The 20,035-nt window shown below is 39.9% G+C and overlaps 1 protein-coding gene and 1 non-coding gene across 2 annotated transcripts; both read left to right on the top strand.

Moving 5' to 3' along the window:
• Positions 1-1,713: 1,713 nt before the first annotated feature.
• pkp2 (plakophilin 2) lies at positions 1,714-20,035 on the top strand. Its single transcript, XM_020638820.3, has 13 exons — positions 1,714-2,033; positions 3,018-3,088; positions 5,781-6,370; positions 6,481-6,619; positions 11,099-11,306; positions 11,440-11,617; positions 15,481-15,598; positions 15,797-15,958; positions 16,239-16,415; positions 16,576-16,729; positions 16,836-17,028; positions 17,831-17,918; positions 18,498-20,035. Exons 1-13 carry the CDS (start codon positions 1,841-1,843, stop codon positions 18,564-18,566), a joined length of 2,340 nt encoding a protein of 779 aa, XP_020494476.1. The 5' UTR covers positions 1,714-1,840; the 3' UTR covers positions 18,567-20,035.
• On the top strand, positions 3,846-4,035 carry LOC114920479 (U2 spliceosomal RNA). Its single transcript, XR_003808800.1, has one exon. It is a non-coding gene; the product is annotated as a U2 spliceosomal RNA (small nuclear RNA).

Raw genomic sequence — 20,035 nt, 5'->3', positions numbered from 1 at the left:
CCTTAAACTTTGAACACTTTTATTTATTTTTTTAAATTTTGAACATAAATATAGAAAATATAGAGTAGTGAACTTCTAAATTGAATGCAACACTGCAAATGATCAGTGTGAATATGACTTTCCTACGGCTGATGGCAAGTGAGTTATGAGCCTTGAACACTTAATGACTTACACCACATGGTGGCGCTATAGTATACTTTATGAGTATTGTATAATAAGTAACCATATGGCCAAGTTTGAATACTTTAGCATTAGCTTTCAAGAATTGCTCCGATTGATTTTTAATATTTAGTTGAATCCTGGTTGTATATATTCTCATTCTTAGTTTTGATATTTTTAGTGCTTATTTACTTTGTATTTAATATTATATTGTGTTTAAATTTACTAATATTGTGTGTTTGGATAACCTGCTGCTGTAACACCACAATTTCCTAGTTTGGGATCAATAAAGTAATTCTATTCTATTCTATTCTATTCTATTCTAAAGAAAAGTCAAAGCGCTCGCAGCACACATGAACAGGGGTCTGCATTGTCGGTGAGTAACTTTTGCGTTTTCTCGGAAATTGAACCCAGTATGTGCGAGTTTGGTCATCACCTGATGACAACTCTTGGTTTTTGCCGTTAAACTTTCAGCGCTTCAAATGTGCAAATATTGATCATAAATGTATTTAATTTATTATTTGTTTTCCTGGGGACTGTTGACATATTTGATGAAGTTTGATCTAACATTTAGAAAATGTTTGGCCTACAGTACTGATTACAGCAAAATGTTTGCTGTCGCTACCGGCACACCATTTAACGGATCTTAACCAAATTGGATATGTGTGATGTGGCGTATCTAAACAATCAATGTACCAATTTTGGTATAATTTCGGTAAAGGGTTACAGTAGATACGCTTTGCTAATTGTATTTTCCTGAGGCCTGAGTGAGTTAACTGACCACATGGTGGCGCTAAGCTACAGGTGTCAACTTTTAAGCATGTTACCATGAGGAAAGTTTTTAAGCTATCAGCTTCCAAAAACTGCTCCCTAGGATTCCATTATCATTTTTAAGAGTTAGAAGGAAACAGGCCAAGAATCTGCCAGCAGCAATGAGCAGAACAGAGAAGTGAACTTTAGTCAAATAAAAGTTCATAAATGTACAGTCATTATTGTTTGCACTGTTTATAACTATAAACTCAACAAGCTCTGACACCGGCTAGAGTCCTATCTTCACTTTGTTTACATCGCCTGGACGGCCGGCTGGCTGACTCCTCCCCTCGTGTATAAAAGTGGTTTAATTGAGGGACTAGAGAAAAGAAGAATAACATACTGTACTCACTGCTTAACTGTGTTTCTAGATCACGCTCATTTCAGGTAAATTTACATGCAGTGTGAAGATACGAGCATACTAAAGATCGCTAGCATTAGCATGCTAACACAACAATGCAGTGCAAGTTGTTTTGGTTTCATGTTGGTGCTCAAGGGCGACATCTGCTGGATCAAAAAATCACATATTAAGCCTTTAAATTAAACAAATGTGAATATTTCGCCTAAAAAAGAACTTAAGACTCAGAATATGAAAAGGAAAAAAAGTCAAATTGATGTACAGTACTTGAGTAGGTTAAATGTATGCTACCTATTTCTATAGTATTAAACTGGAGGGTTAACTGATCAACCATCATGCTGCGTCACCTGACACCTCAGGTGCGTCGCCTCAAGCCCCGCCCCCTCTCAGTGTCAGTTAGTCGGTCGATTCACCTGAGTGGGACAACAAAGCAGGACTAAACACTGCTCCAGGAAATGTACCTATCTAGTTAAATGAAGGCTCCCATCTAGACTCTTTGCAGATTCGCTCACAATGACCGAAGTGTTTTTTAAATCTGCGTTATCTGTGAGAGAGTCCTTTGTGCTGGATGACACCAGTCTGGCTCTGCCGGCCCAGCCGACCCCAACATCGTCGACTTGGGAGAAGTCGAACGACCGGAGCCTCCGGGTCCAGCAGCAGGTTCAGCTCACCTTGGCTCGGAAGGCGAAAAAGAGTGTGTCAAATGGTAAGGTGCATTTAAACAACCACTATGCTCAACGTACGGCTGAATGAAGGCTTAGGTGAATTTATCCAAAGAGATCCAAGATATGTGTACAGGCCACTCCTTTTACAAGCTTCTGTAAACCTGCAAGGACCATTTGTAAGAACTACATTACTTTGGGTGTTTAAATTGTAACAATGTTATTTTCAACACTATTGTAGGAAGCATGTGTGCTTCTGAACTTTATTCCTCTTTAAACGACGTCCTGATCCTGCTTTGACCCTTTGTCTGTGTCTGGGTGTGTTTTATGGGTATTATTGAGACCTTCAATCAGGGTGTGATTTGGCACTCTTCGCGATTGAATCCAGTTTTTATCTAATTATGCAAATGATGAAGCAGAGAAATGTTTTTCTTCTATCCTTAAGTTAAAGATCTTGTGAGTCCATTGAGGGTGTCCATTGCTATAAGAGACATTAGATATCAAGATGTTGATTGACTATCTTTTGGACAGTGCAGGTATATTATTGTGACTGGAATGCATGTGATATAGTAGTTTGCCTGTCCAACAGGTTTCTGCACTTTCATTCATCAGCATACAGGGAGATGGAAGTGACAGCTGACAAGGCCTGAGTTTAATATCTCACCTACTGGTCTGCTTTCTCTTATTTATTATACACCATCAATAAACATGCTGGGGTCAGCTCATTCTATTATCAACTAAAATACTTATAAAGCACTTTTAGCACATATAAGTAGTCTTCTTTGTACAAAATGATTCATCATGTCTTCTTTCTGTCAGATGATTTAAGTCTGTCTTTATTCCGCTCGTTTTATTCTTTGCATTAGTTTCAAAAGACGCCTGCAGCAGCAGAGTGTGTACTGTACTGTTTAGCTCAGGCAGCTGGGTGAGGGAAAATGCCTTTAAGCTGAGGCAGTCTTAGTTGTCATGTGTGTAGGTTGTTAGTGTGAAATGTTACACTCACACAAAACCTCTTCAACTTGTTTCAGGAAGTGTCCGTTTACAGAAAAACACAACAAAGAGCTTTGATGCTCCTGATGGACCTTTACCCAACATGAAGGTAAGGGAAAGTTTAACCTCGCTCTCTTTGTTTATTCATTCATTCATGCACACACACACACACTCTAACAGTTCAGAGACATTGATCATGTCGGTCTCTTTTGCTTTTAAAGTTCTCTACTTTCATGTCCGATAAGTTAAGGTGTGTTTTCCTCTGACTTAATGTTGTTCCTGTCAGTATTAGAGAACCATAGCTGCACTTTAAACATTTTACACCATCATTTGAATGTAATAAAATGAACTACTGCTGCATTATGTTTGAAACTATCGTAAACTATCGGAATCTTATGAATCACTGCTTTTTCAGGTTTTATTCAACTTTATGAGTTCATGAGATATACTCTGAACCTGGCTAAATACAAGAAATGCATCAAAAATAATGTATTTTAACAACTAGTTGCTACTAAAGTAAAAAAAATGAGACCATGGCTAAATTATAAATTATAGAGCTTTTTATTATTATTATTACTATTTAAGTTATTCAATTTTCTTTTTTTCTTTTAGTGTTTTGGTTCACTCTGCTGTTCTGGGGCTCCAGAGTTTTTTCAACATGTTCTCAATGAAATTAGTCAAAAAACACATTTTGTCCATGGAAACCAGATAAAGGCCAAACAAGTTTTTTAAACATATCCATCCTGTAGATTAAACCAAAACGCTACCCCCCTGCATATGTGGGTGTTGAGTTCTAAAAACAAATGAATATGAATACTCAGACTTTAATAAACTATACAACTGAAAATAACTGAATATCCATAAAGGCCTCGTCTCCTTTCTGGTGAAGATGAAGTGTAGTTTCTGTTTCTGTCAGGTAAATATCTGATCATCTCCTCTCCAGGGGGTCAGCAACTAGATATATTTTTTGATTTGGGAGTTGGGATAGGGTCTTTCTCAATCCACTACATGCATCTACCTGGCATGACAACACCTTCAGGATTAAAAAGAGAGAAAGAAAGGCTCAATAATGACCTTTTGTGACACTAGATGTATATACAGTGGGTACGGAAAGTATTCAGACCCCTTTACATTTTTCACTCTTTGTTTCATTGCAGCCATTTGCTAAAATCAAAAAAGTTCATTTTATTTCTCATTAATGTACACTCAGCACCCCATCTTGACAGAAAAAAAACAGAAATGTAGAAAGTTTTGCAAATTTATTAAAAAAGAAAAACTGAAATATCACATGGTCACAAGTATTCAGACCCTTTGCTCAGTATTGAGTAGGAGCACCCTTTTGAGCTAGTACAGCCATGAGTCTTCTTGGGAATGATGCAACAAGTTTTTCACACCTGGATTTGGGGATCCTCTGCCATTCTTCCTTGCAGATCCTCTCCAGTTCTGTCAGGTTGGATGATGAACGTTGGTGGACAGCCATTTTCAGGTCTCTCCAGAGATGCTCAATTGGGTTTAGGTCAGGGCTCTGGCTGGGCCAGTCAAGAATGGTCACAGAGTTGTTCCGAAGCCACTCCTTTGTTATTTTAGCTGTGTGCTTAGGGTCATTGTCTTGTTGGAAGGTGAACCTTCGGCCCAGTCTGAGGTCCTGAGCACTCTGGAAGAGGTTTTCTTCCAGGATATCTCTGTACTTGGCCGCATTCATCTTTCCTTCAATTGCAACCAGTCGTCCTGTCCCTGCCGCTGAAAAACACCCCCATAGCATGATGCTGCCACCACCATGTTTCACTGTTGGGATTGTATTGGGCAGGTGATGAGCAGTGCCTGGTTTTCTCCACACATACCGCTTAGAATTAAAGCCAAAAAGTTCAATCTTGGTCTCATCAGACCAGAGAATCTTCTTTCTCATAGTCTGGGAATCCTTCATGTGTTTTTTGGCAAACTCTATGCAGGCTTTCATATGTCTTGCACTGAGGAGAGGCTTCCGTCGGGCCACTCTGCCATAAAGCCCCGACTGGTGGAGGGCTGCAGTGATAGTTGACTTTGTGGAACTTTCTCCCATCTCCCTACTGCATCTCTGGAGCTCAGCCACAGTGATCTTTGGGTTCTTCTTTACCTCTCTCACCAAGGCTCTTCTCCCACGATTGCTCAGTTTGGCTGGACGGCCAGGTCTAGGAAGAGTTCTGGTCGTCCCAAACTTCTTCCATTTAAGGATTATGGAGGCCACTGTGCTCTTAAGAACCTTGAGTGCTGCAGAAATTCTTATGTAACCTTGGCCAGATCTGTGCCTTGCCACAATTCTGTCTCTGAGCTCCTTGGGCAGTTCCTGCGACCTCATGATTCTCATTTGCTCTGACATGCACTGTGAGCTGTAAGGTCTTATATAGACAGGTGTGTGCCTTTCCTAATCAAGTCCAATCAGTTTAATTAAACACAACTGGACTCCAATGAAGGAGCAGAACCATCTCAAGGAGGATCAGAAGAAATGGACAGCATGTGAGTTAAATATGAGTGTCTACATTTCTGTTTTTTTTCTGTCAAGATGGGGTGCTGAGTGTACATTAATGAGAAATAAAATGAACTTTTTTGATTTTAGCAAATGGCTGCAATGAAACAAAGAGTGAAAAATGTAAAGGGGTCTGAATACTTTCCGTACCCACTGTATATATATATGTGTATATCCATACTGACTGTTCATTATGGATCAGGATGATTTTGCAGGGTAAGTGGGAAGTTAAAGTGACAGTTCTATCAAACTAAACAGGTTACAATGTATTAAAATCTAAATTGTTTCATTTTCAAAGGTTAATGGATTAGCACTTTCAACCAACCATGTGTGGAGACCCCCCAGGAGAGTGGAAGTGTCTCCACCTCCGAGCCCAGAGACACCACGCAGCCGCCTCACTTACAGCACCCATCGCTATGCCACGTACAGCCATCCAGGACCCGTACAGTTCCACAGGGGGGGCATCCTGAGGGACTACACTTCTGACTCATTTCAGCGCTACGCCGTCTCAGAGGCTCCGTGTATAAGGCGGCCGCTGGCGTCCACGTCTACTCTTGGGAGCTTCCACGGGAGGTCACTCAGACAGCCTGTGTTTGCAAACGCAGCGTTTCAGCAGAGTGGAGACTACGGCCCTCCCTGGGGTCACACCCAAAGTAATGTTAAACAGGAAAAAGAATCGGTGCAGGGACAGAGTGGGAATATGATGCTGGTCGACAAGCAGCCTGACGAGGGCTTCTCCTGGCTGGCTCGGGTCAGGAGGAGTGGTCAGAGGCCCCACAGACTGAACTCTTACCCCCCATCAGTCACCAGCATGGAGGTAGACATGGGAAGACAGATGGATGTGGCGCCTCCCGTTCAGCAGATTCAAGCACAGAACATCATGACCCTGTAAAATATATTTTTTTATTATGTTGAATACATTCTTACATTCTCTAATAACTGAATTTTGAGACACAAACAGAACGGATTTTGTCTTCCATGGTTATTTTCTAACACAGGAAGTCAGAGAACAAGCTTCCAGAGATGACAATAGAGAGGGCCATGAAACTCATGGAGGAGAAAAACGAGGAAACCCTAATCTGCGCAGCTGGTTACATACAGAATCAATGTTTCAGGAGTGCAGAAGCAAAGAAGATGGTAAGTGCATTCATGTACATAGTATGACATTTATTTCAGGATGTGTTGGCTGTAAATTATGTAAGAAAAACAACAGTTTGCAAGCCAGTTTCCCACATGTTCAAAGCAAAAACATGAATTCTCTAAGCTGGTTTGGCTTTGAGAGAGAGAGAGAAGTTTTGCGGGTGATCTACGAAGAAAATAACCTTGTGAAGGCGGTAGTATTTAAGTTAGGCTTTGCGTGTTCAACTGGTTTAAATCACGGAGAGTTTGGACAGAAAGCAGGATGACTGCAAGCGTTAAATATGTATTAGTGGGAGAGGCAAATAAACGCACAATACTTTAGAGTTATAGCAGATAAATCTGAATATTACAAAGAAAATTTTGGTTTTAAGAAAACCTCTGCATTAAACAGGGCCTCTCTTTTCTTCCCTTAATCTTAAGAATGAAGTGTAATACATTGCGCAGGAGGTGCGAGCTGTGTCCTCTGTGGCACGAGCGATCTACACTCAGCACCAGACAGCTGGCCAGCGCTGTGTCTGATCGGACATAAATGCCCTGGAAAAAGGTATCGAAGACGGGGTTACAAACAGTGGTGAGGTCCCCCAATCAAAGCGTCCTACAGAGTAGCAGCAGTGGGCTTTAGAGGGAGGTGACGAGCGTATTATGGAGAGGAGTGCACCAGAGGGGGCGAGCTGGGGGAGAGACGCACGACCCGAGAAAAAGGAAATCCCCAGTTTAAAATATAATGATGGCGAAAAGAGGGAAATAGGAAGACATAAATGTCAATGTTGAAATTCTATAGAATTCAGAGGCTGTGAATGTTCAGTTTTCTTTGGCTGTAGGCTATGGCAACAATAGCCTGTAGTTTAATCATGGTGTTTCTCTTCCTTAACGATTAGAATATTGAATCAAATAAAAAAATAAATGCATGCCATTTATTTTTCTGTCATTTGAAACATGCAAACACATGCCTTCTTTTGTTGTGCTTATGTCTCCTCCTAACTACAATAACAGCAGCCTGGATTAGCACATTCCTTTCAAAGGTGTTAAATACAGACACCGTCACAATCACCGCAATTTTTGCCAGGTTTGGTAAATCGCAATGCGTACTAACTTAACTTGTCCTTCTATACTAATTTGCATTTTCTCCTCCCAGTGTTTTGCACGTCAGGGCAGAAACGCCCCATATTGCATATTCATTAAGGCAAACGTACTAAATGGTCAATGCGTGTTGTTTTGCTCATTTGAAAGACGCAATCCTCACAGCGCGCTGTTAGTAGATCAGATAGCACTTTTTTGCTGGTGATATCAAGTTTGCACACGTTTTAAGACACGCAAACCTTTAGTAAATCTGGCCCCTAGATTCCTAACAGTGGTGCTAGATTCCAGGCTGATGTCATTAAGGACAGTCACATCACTAGGCAAAGTCTCTCTAAGGTTTTTAGGGCCTAGCACAATAACTTCAGTCTTGTCTGAGTTAAGTAGCAAAAGATTTCTGGTCATCCAGGTCCTAACGTTCTTAAAGCACATTTCTAGCTTACATAACTGACTGGTGCCATCAGGCTTCATTGATACATAAAGCTGAGTATCATCTGCATAACAATGAAACTGTATGGAGTGTTTCCTCATAATATTTCCCAGAGGAAGCATATCTAATGTAAAGAGAATTGGTCCAAGCACTGAACCTTGTGGCACTCCATGGCTAACTCTGGTGTGCATAGAGGACTTATCATTAACATGTACAAACTGAGATGGGTCTGATAAGTAGGATTCAAACCAACTTAAAGCAGTCCCCGTAATTCCAAGTAAATGTTCTAGTCTGTATAGTAGGATCTGATGGCCAATGGTGTCAAAAGTGTAGTTTTAAGACTTTAATTAAATATTTGGGTTGAATATAATTCGTTTTAACTGTGTTGTAGAAAAGTTAAATGTTAACTTACTGTTTATAGAGTTTTCTCAGGACGAGCAGGAATAGTTGATGATAGCAGCCTAGCTGCCAGCTATGCTGTCAAGTGGACTGCTAACGTCGAGCTGAATGAGCGGAGTTAAGTCCCGCCGGTCCCGCCTTACTGCTGTTGCTAGGTTGAGCCGAAGTTAGGTTGAGACTGCAAATCCAATATGGATACGGCCCTCGATTAGACTCATTTTCTGCCTATGTAACAGACGGGTCAGGGTTCGTCCAGTAATATTTACAGTCTATGTGTAGTACACATACAACATGACACAATGCTTCAATGTTAGCTATTTAGCGGTTAGCAAAACAGATCTCTGTGTTTACTCACAACTGGAGGCTTAATGTAATCTTCATAAACAGAAATATCTCTTCATAAAAATACATTCAAACAATATATGACATGTTACTTACGGACATATCAACTCCAAGGTATAAACGTAAGGAGATAACTGAGCTGCATGCACACTGCAGTCTGCTCTTTGTGTAAATGAAACTAAACTGAGGGTGAAAATGAAACTTAAGAAAACACAAGCGATACACAAAGTGTCCACCAGGGCGGCGGAAAAATGCCAGTAAGGCTTGTTATACAGGAATCAGAATAACGGTACTGAATCAAAAGCAGCTGAAATAGCTTCCTTAAATCTAGCTACAGCACTATCAGATAAACTTCTAGAGAGCACATTTTTATTAAGCAGAGCTAATTCTGGTAGGACAAAGTCGAAAGTCCAACTCCATCTTTAAATCTTGATAGTAGGTTCAGGTTTTTAATTTCAGGGATGTGATTCTTACGGATTTATCTGGAATTCTGACTTTACTTAGGATTACGGTTGGGTTAACCTCAAACCCAATTTGCAGTTTTTTAAAGGACAGTTGAGAGCTATCTTGGCTGTTTGTGTTCATTGGCCAGTCTGTAAAATGATGAGAGCAGCCACGATAAGATAAGACATAAATGTGTTGAAGGGTTTGATGATTCAGTTATAAAAGCTGCTGCTGGCTGTGATGTTGCCCAGGTCTGCACTTTGGACATTATTTTATAACCAAAACCAGTGATACAGTGATATAAAACATATATTTAACCTTTTTTAACCAGGAATGTATGACGGAGGATTAGGGCCACGTTGAAACTTTTTCTTTTTTTTTAAATTTCGAGATTAAAGTCGTAAAGTTCGAGACCAACCTGTGCGAAAATGATGAAAGTAGAACTCTTAAAGTCTTTTCCTCTGCAGACAACTTCCTCCAAGTCAGTGTGGTTCATTCTTCAGTTTCTTGTGTTATCTTTTTAGGATGCTGATATTTTATGACAATGTGAAGATGATGATGTGCCAAAAGCATGTGTAGTTTCATAACTGCATAAGTAAAGCCCCAGCACAACTATTTGTGTCTGTTATCTGTCTGCCTTGTTGAAGTGTCTCATGTGCAGAGACAGTTTGTGTCCTGTTCATCATTTTACAGATAAACAAGTTCTTACAAGTTGAAGTGAAAACTTCTCTTGAACTAACTGTTTTTACCGACTACACAAGAAAGTAGCCTATTTCCTTATTAATGAGACCTTTAGGACAAGATGCTCCATGTTTGTCATTTGAGAACAGGATGCTGCTGCTCTTCTGATATAGACTAAAATAACGACTTTATTCTTTTATTCTTTAAAGACTTCAAGAGTTCTATTTTCGCGCAGGCTGGTCTCGAACTCATTAATTTACGAGATTAAAGTTGTAAATTTACGAGAATACAGTCGTAAATTTACGAGAATAAAATTGTAAATTTACGACTTTATTCTTGTAAATTTACAACTTTATTCTTATAAATTTACGACTTTATTCTTGTAAATTTACAACTTTATTCTTGTAAATTTACGAGTTTAATCTCAAAATAAAAAAAAACATTTTCTTTTTAACATGGCCCTAATCCTCTGTCGTAGGAAAGAAAATCTCATTGAGATTAAAAATATATTTTTCAAGAGTGTCCTGGCCAAGACAGGCAGCAGCACGATTAACAGTTTCACACAAACAACGAGCAGCCAAACATCCAAATACAAAAACACATCGATATATATTATATTATATATATTTAAAATATGACATAACAGTCAGATTGTTAAATAGTAAGCAGCAGCAGAAGGCTCTCTCTAAATTACTATGGTTACGTGGATGAGTGTCTGAGTGTGCAGACAATGACACATGTACACTAGTTGTAGTTCATCCCATGGTTTGATGAATGAATGAAGATGTATTTACTTCTCCTTGATGTGAAGTTGTGTCAGATGTACACAGACACAAAGAGGACACAGAGGTTGTTACATTTATAGATTATAAATGTGTGCAGTTGAAACTTGAATGTGTGTTGCATCCTGCACTGTGTGTCTTTATACCATCCTTCCTGTTATAATTAACTTTATTGTTGGAAGTGTCCTCAATCCTTTTATGTTGTTTATTAATTTATTTAAAGAAACATTTCAGCTCTAATTCAAAGTTTTACAGAAGTTCTTCCTGTGTCACTGTCTGCAGATTATTCTTTTAACAATCACTTATTGACTCTTTTTCTAGGTGTTTTATCTCCATGGGATCGGAAAGCTCCTACAGCTCGTCCGCAGTGAGGATGAGGAGGTACAGTGTGTCGGTGCCGGGGCACTGCGTAATGTTGTTTACCAGAGCGCTGAGAACAAGATGGAGGTGAAGGACAACAACGGCCTGGCCACCATTTTACGAGCGCTAAAGAGCAGTCGTGATGTTGAGACCAGACAAGAACTTACAGGTTAGTTTTATATGTTTAAAACGAGTTGTTTGACCTGGGATAACCTGCTGCATCATGTGGACACACAGTCACTACAGCAGACACATGAGACCCCTAACATCTCACTGTTAGCATGTTTATATCCCACCCCCAGGTCTGCTGTGGAACCTGTCCTCTCATGACCTTTTGAAGGAGTGCCTCTCCAGGGAGGCATTATCCATCCTCACGCAGTCCGTCCTCGTGCCCAGTTCCGGCATCTCTGAAGGCGAGAACCCAAAAGACGAGCTCCTGGCTGACCACGGGGTTTTCCACAACGCTACCGGCTGTCTGCGGTAGGCTTCTTTGTTTACTTTGAAACAAGATACTCCGAGGGCTTTTGTATGGAGTCATCAGATACTGCTGGTGGTGTCAGATAATCGACTGATATCAAACAAAAGGAGTCATTTCAAAAGTTAGAACAAAAACAGTCATAATGCTTTTAGCTTAATGTCACTTAATCAAAAATGAAAACCACCACCATTAATGTGATCTTTGCATTTACCTTTTATCTTCAACAAATACCTGATCCCGTATTCACAAACATCCTGAGAATCCTCTCAGATAGCTCCTGACTTACATGTAGCGTAAAACGACCCGAGCAAGGATTTTTACTGAAGGAATGATGTAGGAGTGAGTTTAGTGAAGTTATCTCAGTGAGGAGGCGGGGTTGACCCTGTTGCTAGGTAGGACATTATTTCAGAAGCTGTGATTGGTTGAGCCAAACAAAAACAATTGGGTTAAAAAAAAAGTTCTCTCTTTGTCATGATTAGTATAGAAGGACAGTGAAGTCGATTTGGCCCGATCATAGAATCTAGTCAAACATAATAATTATTTACACTATGAAATTAGCATCTGTGTGATAAATGACAAGACGTACTTTAAGAGCATAAAGCTTGAAATCACATGCCCACTGGTGCAGCAACCTCTTCACACTCTGAAGGTAAAGAGCCTTTATGAATAAGATGGAGGAGTAAAGCTCATTCACAGGGATTCAACATGTCTGACTTTGTACCCACAAAAAAACTATGACTATGATTCAATAATAATATTCTTCATGTAGTGTTTGTAGACTTCCATTTTCTCCTCAGCTGGAGAAACTCTTCATCCTGTTTGAGTCCTCCTCACTCCTCCTCACAGTTTAACACCTGAGGAGCTTTCATAAGGGCTACCATGTTTTTATCTTCACAAGGATCTAGTCTTATATAAAATGTAATGATTATAAGACTTTTCTCACTAGGAGCAACTCTTAGTAATTAGGAGGCTATATGAATATGGCCTCTGATGTCTATTGGCTACTTTAAAAAAAAGTATTTTTGAGAACTGCTTCATCTTTAAGTTTGGTTAGTAAATCTTAGGTCACTGGCCTGTTTTTCTATTTCTTGTCAATTGTGGCACTGAGTAAAATCACAATGTGTCTTTGGTGGTCTTATGTAACACATCCCTGCCTCACTAGTTTAGACATACATTCTGACTGTGTTGACAAAAGGAGGAGATATCAGACACACACTTCCCCAGGCAGATCCAATGAGTAAAAGAGTGAATTATTCATGGAGCGCTCTGTTGCTCTGCCGAGCGGAAACCACTCAGTCCTCTCTGCTCCAATCGTGTTCTCCTTCATGTTCTCAAACCTTTAGAGCGCCCCCTGGATTAAAAAGTGATGTGTTACATTTAGTTACAGTCCTGAGAAGAACCTGTTGTGTGGAGTTCTACTTGTTGTTTTTTGAATTGTTTTGAATGTTACGATGACAGAGAAGTTCTCTGCTCAGTCTAGTTCATTCAGTGTTGTTGTCTTCTAACTGGAAGTAGTTCATACAAATCTAAAAGGATATAGTGAACTATTTCACTACATTGATGAAAATAACACCCCAGGTTTCCAGTTAGTAAGCTTTGATCATCTCGTCAATTTTGACATGATGGCCGAGGTTCAAACTTTTGTCTGGACATTTTTTCATATTTTCAATTTTTTATCACTGAATAAATCATTATATTTAAAGAAATATATGTAGCCATTTTTTAAAAATACATTTTATTAGACAGATACTTTATTGATCCTGAGGGAAATTCTAAAAAAAAAAAAAAAAAATCAGGGGAGAGTGCAAACACAGTCTCCCACTACCACAGACTTTGCAGTCCAGATTCCCACACAGGTCAGCCCTGCCGGAGTGCAATGGCCGGTCCTCGCCATGGGTGACGGGTAGTTAAAAGTAGCTGATGAACCTGAATGAAATGTCGCCGGATGGTGGAAGGAAACCCGGAGAAACCCAGGCGCTGACACTGGGAGAAAATTAAAAACTCCACACAGAGTGAGATGAGCCGTACACAAACTAAACTAAACAAACAAACAAACATATTCAAAGTGTGGGAGACTCTGTCTGATGGAGTCACACTAAGGGGGCTCCACGGTCAGATGATAATATGCTGGAGGAGTACTTTAAGCGTCTGAGCAGGAGATTGAGGATGTTGAGGTAAACAGTGTGTATCTGGATTGTTGTTGAGATTCACAGCCTCTCATTTTGCACCTGAAGGGGATAGATGACTTCTAATAGCTTCTAATAGTTTTCCTGAATGGACGGCAGAGTTTCACTACATTTTGATGTCTTGTTTCAGGTTTTAGAGACTACTGAGTTTTATCCCGGGAATCCTTCATCTGGTCCGACCTGAGCTCTTCATCACTTAACTGACTAAACTGTTTGTCTTGCTCTTGATTAAGGAGTTTTTAAAGTCTGATATATTTCCTGTATTTTGTAACAGCCGCAACCAATTTCTGCCGTTCCTCTCTCCCCGTTTTCAAAGCTCTTTGTGTCTGAACAAGCTCGTCCTGTTTGGTCTCTTCTTTTTCAAGAGAAGAGGTAATTTATCAAGTCTCTGCTAAAGCTCAGAGCTCCTCGTCATTTCCTCTTAGAGCATTTTCAACGTCTGCCTGTCCTGCTTGCTCTTGTTGTGGTTGTGCTTTGATCTCTTATATTTTACGATGGTACACAAATTCTTAGAGATGATATCACCTTTCATGAACTGTTGTCTTTGTGGTGCTGAGTGAGGCTTTAGTGTTTTGACTTTGAAAACATCTTATCAAAGCTCTTCTTTGAGTGCAGACTTCTAGACTTTTTCCAATTGACTTTTTTCCACACGCTGTCGTTTTGTGAACTCATGCAGGGCAGCTTCATGTTCGCTGTGCAGCTTTTTGTTGTCTGAAGTCACTTCCTGTGGATTTTGAGATAGACAGCTCAGCTTCTTATGTCTTGTGTTTCATTCCTCTGCAGCAGGACTCCAGCTTCACAGTCCCTCTGCACTGAACAACTGTTTGGCTGTTCCTTCTTGAGGCTGCAAACTGTTTTTACTTGATTCTGTAGTCAGACACATTTTTTGTCCTTCTCTTCAATGTTAGTTTGTAGAGCCCATCACTCTTTTCCACAATCAATCCAGCCAGGTTTTTGAATTGTTCAAAAGTTGAGCCCACAGTGATTTAAAATGTGTTCATGTCAAGGAGTGGTAAACAGTAACTGATCATTCTGATTAAATGATGATCTAACCTTCAGAGAGCAAATACATAAAAAACATTGGAAAAACTGGCCTTTTCTTAAACATTGTTTGCCACAGACAGAGAAAAGTCATTGTAAAATAAAATCAAAACCACGATAAAAACCTGATAACTTCTGTTCAGCAGCTGTTTTAAAGACGGTCATTTTTTAAGTCTGTATAATAAGAATTGGTTGTGATAACTACTGTCTTTGTTTCTGCATGAAATAATAATAAATCAAAATAATTCTATTATGTTTCAATGGGACTGATTCCTTCTTATCTGATAGAAACAGAGGCGCTGCTTAATGCTGCCAAACTTTAAACCACAGGAGTGGCTCAAAATGTGCACACTTTGCAATGACAGTGTAGGAAACCTCCCTAAGGTGGCCAAGTATGCCAATGCCATGCCCTGCCAAGTATCACAAGCATTTCTGCTGTGATAACCAAAGTTTGTCAATGAAAGTCCACAATGAAAACTGAAGAGGAATGATCTATGAAGAGAAAAGAAAGAAGAAGTCGAGTAAGTGTGGAGACACTAGCAGACACAACAGTGATGAACGCTGGTTGGAGGGGCCCCCAGTAGGGCTTAGGACCCCCGTCGCCCTGGCCTGATAGTTGTGACTGTTTTGTTTTTCAGAAATCTGAGCTCTGCTGGCCCTGACGGCAGGAAGGCCATGAGGGACTGTGAGAATCTGATCGACTCCCTGGTCTACTACATCCGGGGAGCCATCGCTGACCATAAGACGGACGACAAGGTGAAAATGAAAAGCTGTTTCCAAAACAAACTAAATCATTAATCCTGTTGCTTGTCATTTAATATTTAAAAAGTCACAATCATTATATCGCAAGAAATAACTGATTCTCTTTTAGTCTCATCACCTGTTTCACATTCTGTATTGTGATTAAGAAGCTTTCTGTTCTCTGTCTTCTTTTCTATGTACTTGCTCTGAAAGTCCACGGAGAACTGCGTCTGCATTTTGCACAACCTGTCCTATCAGATGGAGGCGGAGCTTCCTAAGAAGTACACCAGAGAACTCGGAGAATCTCGACAAAACTTGGCTCCCAAGCCAAAGCCAGTCGGCTGCTTCGCTTACCGCAGTGCCAGGATTCCAGAGGTAATCCCTCCAGACAAATATCCAAATGGACAGTACAAGAACTTTTCTCATGGTGTCATATTAAAGAGCTTTACTCCTGCTCTTTTAATCACTCATTTCATCTTTTAGATATTAAACCTCTCATTAAATGAATGTATGTCTGCCTGAAATCCTCTTGACTCTAATCTTTGACCCTGTGGATTCTTTTTCAAAACATGATGATGCACATTAGCTGCCTGTTGTTTTTAAAACACTCTTGTGGTAAACAAACTCAGCCTCGCTTGTCCTGTTTACCTCCCAGCATCTGGAGCGACAGAGCCCCCTGCTGGAAGAGAAGGCAAACCCCAGTGGCATAGAGTGGCTGTGGAGCACCATCACCATCAGGATGTACCTGTCACTCATCGCCCGCAGTGTGCGTCACCAAACACAGCAGGCGGCCATCGGAGCGCTGCAGAACATCACAGCAGGGAGCGGCGCGGTAATATGGGACAGAAGTACACATCTGCAATGAGACCACACAGACTTCCATAGACTTCAATTTTATTAATTTTTCTTACATTATTTTGTTTTTTTAAGGTCAAGAAATGTTGTCATAGTGTGTTTCCAGTGCTAATAAAAACATCTTTTGTGCCTGACAGGTAGCTGAAGCCATCACTTTCACTGTTGTTCAGAGGGAAAATGGCCTTCAACACGTCAATAAGATTTTAGAGGAAGGCGAGAGAGATGTGAAGAGGACGGCCGTATCTTTAATAAAAAACCTCTCACGCTACCAGGAGCTGCATCCTGAAATCGGTAACTGATCCTTTCAGGTTTAAAAAATAAACCTGGAGCCATTGTAGACCATGAATGTTTTTTTTCACAATCTTTGTTTTATATTTTTGTATTTGTGGTACTGAAGTGAATCAAGTGTTGCCCGAGGTGGTGCGCATGCTGCCCCATGACGACACGGGCACCGACCTGCCCACAGAGCTAACAGCGTCCCTGTTGCACATCCTGATGAACCTGAGTCAGAGCGAGCCGCAGCATGTGAGAGCCATCGTCAATCAGGGAGCCCTCCCAAGGATCATTAACATCAGCAGCAAGGACAATGGGTTAGTGTTTATAGTGAACAAGTAGCAGAAAAGTAGAAAACTGAGCACCTCATGTTTGAGAAAGGATCAATCAGAAGTGTAGCATCAAGTGGGGATGGTAGAGTTATGTCCTCCTGACCAATAAAAAATTAAATCTAAGACACAGATCTATAAATATAAACCAACAAAGAGATACAAATGCAGTCATCTTCTTAGAGTAAAGTTTGACATGTTTTCATGCGTACATAAAACTCCTTGAGATGAAAAAAGACATTAAGTTCATCCTTTGAGACAAGATGCAGAAATTCTCTAGATAGTTTTCCGTGCCTGAAACGCAATCTTTTATATTTTGTGCACATGTCCCCTTAGGGGCCCCATAGACTACCATGTGGATGTTGGCACGTCTAATCTTTCAAACATCCATTAATTATGCAAGTTAATTCATAAAATTAACAATTTCATCAAAAATATGTTCATAGAAATCCACCAGACAAAATGCATTTATACCAGGGCGCGCTGGTGGCGCAATGGTTAGGTTAGCGCGCCCCATGCATTGAGGCTGTCGTCTCGAGCGGGAGGCCCGGGTTCGCTTCCACCCGTGGCCTCTTTCCGCATGTCGTTCCCCACTCTCTCTCCCTGGTTTCTGACTCTATCCACTGTCATATCTCTGCATTGAAGGCACAAAAGCCTAAAAAAAAAAAAAAATGCATTTATACCATTTCTGAAGTGACCCTACACCCTCGGTATTAACACAGCAATGTTGTGTTATTTACTTTAAAGGATGTATGTTTAAAATAAATAATTGTAACTTTTAATTTCTAAGTTTTGGACCAACCAGAGCGGGACAGGCAGCATGTGTCCTGCTGCACACCATGTGGAGACACAGTGACCTCCATGGGGCCTACAAGAAGGTGACCTCCTGTACATGTAATACACAATTATAAAAAAACTGATGAGGTTGTTCACATATTTTTCCTGATGAGACACTGTTGGAAACACATTTTACTATTACTTACTCGTTCTTTGCACCTCCTTATGCAATGTTTGTGAGGCGCCCAATGGAAAATATGATTAAACCTTTTTTTTTACTTATTGCACCTGTCACAGAACAGATCACTCTGCTAAAGTGACTCATTGAAGGTGTCTTAGTTACCTTTCTTACACAAAACTCTTCATGATATGAAGAAAATGGAAAAATACCAAACATAACAGTTTGAAGTGAAATGGTAGAAAGTATGAAGAATGACTGTATGGTGTACAGTGTTACTCTGTTACACTTGATAGAATTGTAGATGATTCATTGTGAAAGGGAAAATATTCAATAACCTCAAACATTGATGAATTATGAATATTGTTGAAATGTACTGGTTGTTTTTTTCATCACCTTGTAGTTTAAAATATTCAGTACAACTGTTGGGCAATGTGAGAAATTAAATATATATATGCTGCCTTTAAGATGAGTCAGTAACCAACATCTCTGTCCTCCACAGTGTGGCTACAGGAAAACTGACTTCATCAATCAAAGGACGACTAAGGCTGTGAACTCCGGACGAGACTGAGGATCAGATTCATGAATACAAAGTCCACTTGTTCCTGTAGACACCATCAGAACCAGACTGAGAATCAGATCAATGAATACAAAGTCCACTTGTTCCTGTAGACACCATCAGAACCAGACTGAGGATCAGATCAATGAATACAAAGTCCACTTGTTCTTGTAGACACCATCAGAACCTGCAGGACTGAAGAACTACTGTAATGGACTGTGTATGTATCAATGAAGCCTTAAGAGGACATGCTCTCATATATTTCAGTCTGTTTGCACTTTCCCCAGCAGTAAGGAAGTCAGCATCAAGGATAAGACTGTGATGTCAGCAACATATGAAAGTAGATTGTCTGCTGAAATACACGTACACATATCAGCTGGCGTCTTTGTCTCAACCTTAAAAATTTGATTTCATACCGTGACAAGGCTCTTCGATGGAAAATACGGCACTAATAAAACCTCAAGAAAACAGCTAAGCTACTGAAACACGAGCCCTTACTGCCCAACTCAGATCTTTAGAATGCTGAATCTCCTGACTGCACAACAAATTGACCTTTTCTGTTACTAATAAGAAACCTTGAACCTCTAACCCTGAACCTTTAACGAGTTTGTTTCAGCTGTTTTTCTCGAGATCTCTGCTTGATTTTCTCATCATCTAGGAATAACAAAGCTGCTTTTCTCATGATAATGGGCTCCTGTTATCACAAGAAAACAAGCTTTGTTATCTTGACATAAATTAACCCAATTTAATGGGAAACATTTCATGAGAAACTGAAAAATAAGGAAAGATTTAGAGAAAACAATGAGCTATGTATGTTAACGTGTCTGCTTCAGGCTTCCATAGATTTTCTGCTGAGTTATATATTTCCCTAAATGCTGCATGACATTGTGAACACTGCCTACATTACTCACAAAGGTCACATAAGATGGCTTTTAAAATCTGTACATAAAAAAGTCATGTTTTTGTAGCTGTTAGTCAAAGGAAAGACACGTCAGATTTTGATTAGATGACACGACGAAAATTTAAAGAAAACATACCAAACAAGAGAAACAATATTGAGCATCACATTTTGAATTTCATGGGTCCTCTAAAGCACTTTTTCAGTTTTGTTTACGTCAAATATATGTAGTCTCAGTGAAAAGATATTGAAGTGTAGAGGCAGCTTAACAGTTTGTAGTACTTTTCTGTGTGTTTGGTTGTTGTGCACCAGTAGTCGCATGAGGAACCACAAAATGTTCATATATTAAACAGTTTCAGAATTGTTTGGAGAAAGTGCTTGAAATAGAATCATTTCCTGTTGTGACTCCCTAAAAAAAAACAAGCTGATCTCCTGCTTTCTGCCTTCAATGTGTTTTAATCATCACATTCATTGTTTGGAATTAAATATCTTCTAATGATGTTTTTAGAAGCTTACTTTTGTGAATTACTTCTGAGAACGCAGGAAAAATAAATCTTTAATAAATAAATGCAGTTATAATGTT

Source organism: Labrus bergylta, chromosome 23 (assembly GCF_963930695.1).
Source record: "Labrus bergylta chromosome 23, fLabBer1.1, whole genome shotgun sequence".
Lineage (NCBI taxonomy): Eukaryota > Metazoa > Chordata > Actinopteri > Labriformes > Labridae > Labrus > Labrus bergylta.
This window is presented reverse-complemented; position numbering and strand designations above follow the sequence as displayed.